Here is a 6,000-nt window from a genome sequence, read left to right as displayed (position 1 = left end):
CTAAGACATTTCTTGAAAGCTGCTCTCCTTTTCTCTAAACTGTGGACACAAAACCCAATTTTCAAGCTACATTCACAAAACCTCACTCTTGCAAAACCAAACTTTCACCTCAAAACAGTTCAATCTGTGCTCAAAACTGAACTATGTTGTCAAATCGTGCCCCGAGTCAATCAAAATTAAAAACACTACTGAACAGTCACTAAACACTACGTAGAAAAATAGAAGACACAATGCTCAGGACATGAAGCTGGAGAAATAAATGTTTGTTCACTGTAGGCTAAATGCATGTTGCAAAACAAAAAAAACCTGTGCATTTAGCACTTGTACAAAAAGACAAAACAGAAATCTTGTGCATTTACACGTAGCACTTGTAAAAACAAACAGAAATTTATGTGTTTGCCACTTGTGTACAGTAAGCCCATGTAAAAATAAAGTACAAAAATATACAAATAAGTGCATTACTCAGCCACAGCATCACAGGCCACATTTTGTCTGGCCAGGCAACGGGGGAAAAAACCCCTGGTATGCCGTATCCAGGCTTGGCATGCCTCCACACCTATGTCACCACAGGCAAGTCCCATGGCTTGCAGGAGATTTACCCTGGTGTAAGGTTGGCGTTCATATACCTTCCACCGCCATGAGGAGAAGAATTCCTCAATGGGGTTTAGGAAAGGGGAGTACGGTGGAAGGCAAAGATTGATAAAACCATGGTTCATATTGAACCACTCTCTAACCTGGAGGGCTCTGTGAAAACTCACATTGTCCCAAACAACAACATAGATGGGATGCTCATCCTGCTGCCCTAACAGAGCATCTCGCATGTGATTGAGGAAAATGAGGAGCTGGTGAGTGTTGTAGGGCCTCAGGTTGGCATGATGGTGGACAACCCCATGATTGCTGATGGCAGCACATAATGTGACAATGCCACCACGCTGCCCAGGAACACCAACAATGGCCAATCACATTACGGCCTCTCCTTCTCCTTTTGGTGAGATTAAACCCAGCTTCATCCATGTAGATGTATTCATGGGGTCTTTCCATTGCATCCAGTTGAAAAACCCTCTGTAGAAATAGATATAGTTTTGTAAGTGATACAGAAAAAGTGATTTAGGCCACTACAGTAAATCACTACTTAGAGTAATCAACATTGAATTGTCTGGATATATGCCAACCTGTACATACTGGAATCTTTGCTTTTTGACTCTGTCTGAGTTGCGATCAAAGGGCACTCTGTATAGCTGTTTCATGCGCAGTCTGTTGCGCTTGAGGACACGATCAACAGTAGAGAGGCTGACACTGTTGATACCCTCAAAATTTACATGGTCCTCAATGATCTTCTGCTGAATTTCACTCAGTTTAATTGCATTGTTCTCACGGACCATAACAATTAGGGTCTCTTGGTGTGGGGAGAACATACCTGTCCTCCCACCCCCATGTGGCAGTCTTTCAATTCTACAAAAAGAGAACATGGAGTTACAAAAAATATACATGAAATACTAGGCCTACAAACAGTTAGACCAACCCTCCATTACAATACTACACTACATTGGTACAGTGATGTACTGAAACATATATTTACTTACAGTATACTGTGGTACAGTATATGTCATACAGTAATTGCTGTCAACATTTACATACAGTACTATAATGTCAAAAAAAGGTAATTACCTGTTCTCTTCTCTAAATCTTCGGATTATGGTGGACACAGTGAATCTACTGATGTTTGGTTGTACCCTTTGTCCAGCCTCCCTCATGCTCATACCATGGACAAGAACATGGTCAATCACAGTAGCTCTGATTTCATCAGATATTACTGTTCTTTGTCTTCGCTGACCACCTCGACCTCCTCTCACACGAACTCTTCCTCTCAGATTTCTATCCATTGTAGGGCCTCACAAACCAGTGCTCTCTGAACTGGCTTATATGTTCCCTCACATCATTAGCCACAAGTGTGATCAATTTTGAGTTGTTGTGTTCAAGTGGTGACACCTGTACTTTAATTGTGTTTGACTTTTGTCACCTGTGCTCACCATTATGCAGCACGGGTGCATCACAATGAAAATGTGTTGGCAAGTTGTGTCTAAACAGGTGAAAAGTGCTTATGGTTTTGCCAAAAGAGTAGAGCTTAGATCGGCCCAAAAAATCAAGCTCGAACCTACCCGAGCCCGAGCACGTTGCGTCCGAGCCCGGCCCGGCCCGACACATTAGCTGTAATTATGAGCCCGAGCCCGATTTAAACCCGACACTTTTTTAATACGTGGGCCGTTATAACTGACGTTCTCAACTACAATTTAGAGTTGTTTGAACTGCAGAAATCTGTTTAGAATAATACAACAAGGACGAAGCCTGTAAACTGCGCTGTTTGTTTATTCAGAATGGAACGGATCGCAAATGGATCTGAATGAAGAAACGTAAAAAAAAAAAGAAACAATGATGAACAACATATTGTTGTCACTGCCCACGACTTGTTTAAACTGCTTCCATACCTCCGACTTTCCTCCACACTTGCTCAAAGGTAATTCTCCTGTTTTTCTTTTTTTCTTTACATCTTCAAGCTCCATCATAAAAAAAAGCATCATTTTCTGAATATTCTGCAGTATATAGCTTTTTGTAAAATGAGGAGCAGAACTTAGATATTAACTGTTGATCATCAGTTATAGAGTTGTCAATGTTTAGCTCATTAATGGTATTAACTTTTGCATGGTACTTTTCCAGTTTGAAGAAATATGAAGAATTCTGTTCTCCTTCTTCTAACCACTGCTTCAGAAACTTTATAAAAGCTCCTTCCGCCTTCCTCTTATATATTTCATCCAGGTTCTCTTGTAAATTAAACATTTCTATTTTTTCCTCCTCTGTTAAAGCATCTGGTGATATTTGAGACAAGACCGATATACCTGTGATAACCTTTTGTTCCTCTAATTTCCTAATTTTAGCAAGATTGCTACCAAGCTTCCTAAAATATTTGGCTGATTCATATTTAAATAACTCCCAATTAACACTAAAGGATTTTTCCATCTCAGCTTTGTTAAAAAAGTGTTTTATCAACTGTGGGATTTTCTGTTTAACCTTCTCAACTTTAAGAAGAGAGTTATTTAATTTCCAATAATTGGCTTTGCAACAACAACAATCTGAGGTAAATAATTTTATAGAAATGTAAATTGCTTTATGATCGCTTAAGGGACAGGGAAGAATGTTTACAGTCACACCTTGTTCTTTAATACTATTTGACACTAGCCAAAAGTCTATACGGGAAAGCCTAGTTTTGTCTTTGTTACTTCAAGTGAAGGATAAAACATCCGGGAATTTAATTCTCCATATGTCAGTTAAATCATATCTTTCCATGAAAAGCTTAAAGTATGTATTTCTACCACTATCACGTGCAGGTGGCCATCTATCAATCTGGGAAATTAAAGTAATATTAAGGTCTCCTCCAAGCAAAATATGAGAGTTTGGAAACGTTGTTAACCAATGCTTGAGTCTATTCTCTATGTCAGCAAATAATTGAATTTTTTGTAGATTAGAATTGTACCCATATACATTAAAAATAATTAAAACAATCTTGTTGTAACTAATCACTTGGCAAATAACGTGCCCTTTTGGATCTGTATCTGTGTGTAGAATGTCACCATTATACAGTGAGAAAACCATAACTCATTACCCCACTGAGTTCTCCAAAAATTTACATCACTTGAAGTTGAATGAGATTCCTGACAAAACGATAAATCTGTGTTCAGCTGTTTAACAAATAAAAACATAGCTTTACGTTTAGCAATATTTCTTATCCCCCTGGCATTTAAAGAAACAATAGACAATGAAATATTTCAAATAGAAAAGGCTTATGAGATACTACGGAGCAAATAACCTAATCAAGCTGCACCTTAGAGTAATAACAGGGTTAACTTATTGGTGGAAAATTAAGTTTTTAAGTGTTAAGTTCCAAAAAGGAAAAGAGACCAACATATTTCAAATAATAGTCTTTCAGAAAGTTGGTCAATAAGTGTATTCTTTAAGAGATATATTATATGCAACAGAAACGTTTTCCAAACAAAACTTAGGACCATGCAGGCTCAATAATAAGGCAGTAAAAATAAACCAAGAGCCTGGATACTCATTTTGGCTGTGTGCCAAAAATATATATAGTTATGAGTTATGTCTTATGCTCATTATTCAGGTGATTTAAGGTCACCAGTACTTCAGGTGATTTCCTTCCCATCGACAAAGGCTCGTGCTCCAACAAAGTAAGCAGGCTTTCTCTCACTACGTGCCTTACTCACCAAAGGCCACATCTTCAATCTGGCCTCCTTGACCGGTTGAGGGAGATCTTCGACAAAGCGGAGCTTGTTCTCACGCATGATGGGGTGATTTTTGGTTGCGTTCCATAGCGCATCTCTGTAGGATCTCTGGGAGAATCTGATGATGATTGCTCTCGGCCGAGAGCTGGCAGGTGTTGGTTTTCCGATACGATGAACGACGTTGATCGCAGCTGGGAGCTTGTTGTTTTCATCTGGGAGAATACTCCGACAAAGCTCTACAACTTTCCCCTTCACATTTTCTGCAGAGTTTTCGGCCACTCCGTAGAGTTTCAGGTTCCATCTTCTTGAATAGGTCTCCAGTTCGCACACACGAGTTAGAAGTGCCGCCACTTTTTTTTCCTCCTCTTTAAGACGACCATCAAAACTCTTTACTTTCTGTTTTGTTTCTTTTAATTCACTACAAGCAAAATCTAGAGTTTTCTTCCGCCCTTCAATTTTCAGCGCGTTTCCATCAATTTTCTTGGAGTTTTCACTCACCAGCATTTTTATGGAGTCAGCCTGCTCCTTTATAAGCTGAGAGAGGGTAGAGATAACGACGTTATCCTGGGGTTTTGAGTCGTGTTTTGTTACATAGAGAGCCTTTTTTGCAGCTGGGGAATCACACAGAGTCACAGGAAGAGGGGGGAAATCTTCTGACATGGAGACTTCTACCGTCGACATAGTGCTAGCCAAGGTTGTGCTAGCATAGTCGTGGCACGAGGCTATCAGAGCGTTACCTGCCTGTACTTCAGGAACAACGTTCTTCTTACTCTTGTTCATTCTTTTTCTATCACGGGATGACATAGTGTTGTTTCCCACAAGTATAGACATCAGTCCGACAAGGTGAGGATATAGTATTTTTTAAGTTTCCACCAAAATAAAACTTTTGTGCAGGAGCTCAGCATTAACGCACTTACTCGGCCGCCATCTTGGTCCGGACCCTACCACAACCAGGCCCTATTATATTTACATCAGAGACACATGATGTCATCAGAAATCCTGCAATACAAACTTTGAGTTTGAAAGATGTGAGCAGGAAGGCTGGGATGGTTGGATGCATTATGGGAAATGTAGGATCTAGTGTTTTTGGAGTTTGACCCATACTAGACACTAAAAGTCAGGGTAATTTTGACCATGATTTCCATGTGTCTCTTGTGGGTCTCCCTACATTAAAATAATGCTGGGCTGCCCCTGTAAACAATAATTGGGCTAGGTTAGGCTAATTTGTGTGTGTGAGTTTGTATATTTTTAAATTGTGTTTATTTTGTGTTCTGAATAATTCATTCTTGCTGTACTGGTCAAATGTAAAATGAGTTCAAAGCTATCTAAATGTGAACACCAGCAGAGCCCAATTAGGTACAAAGGGAGATGTTGAATGAGACCTTGACCTGGTTAAATAATATGTGGTGGCCATGTACGCCCCAAAGCAGCAACCAACGTCAAATGACATTTATGTAAATTCAACTCTCCAATACTTCAGTCAACCACAGCAATCCAAAATGACGCTCAATGAGTTGGCACAAGCCACAACAATGGGTCTTCTGATTTTCACAACAGTTTTGTCCTATTTATCTGTTCACAAACAGCTTCCTGTCATCAGTCGACCGACTGAAGTTAAAACTGTGTGTGTGTGTGTGTGTGTGTGTGTGTGTGTGTGTGTGTGTGTGTGTGTGTGTGTGTGTGTGTGTGTGTGTGTGTGTGTGTGTAT

General features: G+C 39.8%; 1 protein-coding gene across 1 annotated transcript; it reads right to left on the bottom strand.

Annotated features, from left to right (window-relative positions):
- Positions 1 to 1,993, bottom strand: LOC118493655. Its single transcript, XM_035994241.1, has 4 exons — positions 1,669 to 1,993; positions 1,173 to 1,452; positions 759 to 932; positions 1 to 39 (listed from the first exon to the last, which is right to left on the bottom strand). The coding sequence occupies exons 1-4, from the start codon at positions 1,881 to 1,883 to the stop codon at positions 1 to 3; spliced, it is 708 nt and encodes a 235-aa protein (XP_035850134.1). The 5' UTR covers positions 1,884 to 1,993.
- Positions 1,994 to 6,000: the final 4,007 nt, after the last annotated feature.

Source organism: Sander lucioperca, chromosome 17 (genome assembly GCF_008315115.2).
Source record: "Sander lucioperca isolate FBNREF2018 chromosome 17, SLUC_FBN_1.2, whole genome shotgun sequence".
In the NCBI taxonomy this organism is placed as follows: domain Eukaryota; kingdom Metazoa; phylum Chordata; class Actinopteri; order Perciformes; family Percidae; genus Sander; species Sander lucioperca.
The sequence above is the reverse complement of the archived record's forward strand: the minus strand, read 5'-3'. Positions and strand labels throughout refer to the sequence as shown.

Bases quoted from the DNA above. Each gene is read 5' to 3' on its own strand.
- LOC118493655 (XM_035994241.1), bottom strand. From the start codon at position 1,883: ATGGATAGAAATCTGAGAGGAAGAGTTCGTGTGAGAGGAGGTCGAGGT. The intron at 1,453-1,668 runs GTAATTACCTTT...CTCTTTTTGTAG, and splicing joins AGATTTAGAGAAGAGAACAG to AATTGAAAGACTGCCACATG. The intron at 933-1,172 runs GTTGGCATATAT...GTTCCTGGGCAG, and splicing joins AAAGATTCCAGTATGTACAG to CGTGGTGGCATTGTCACATT.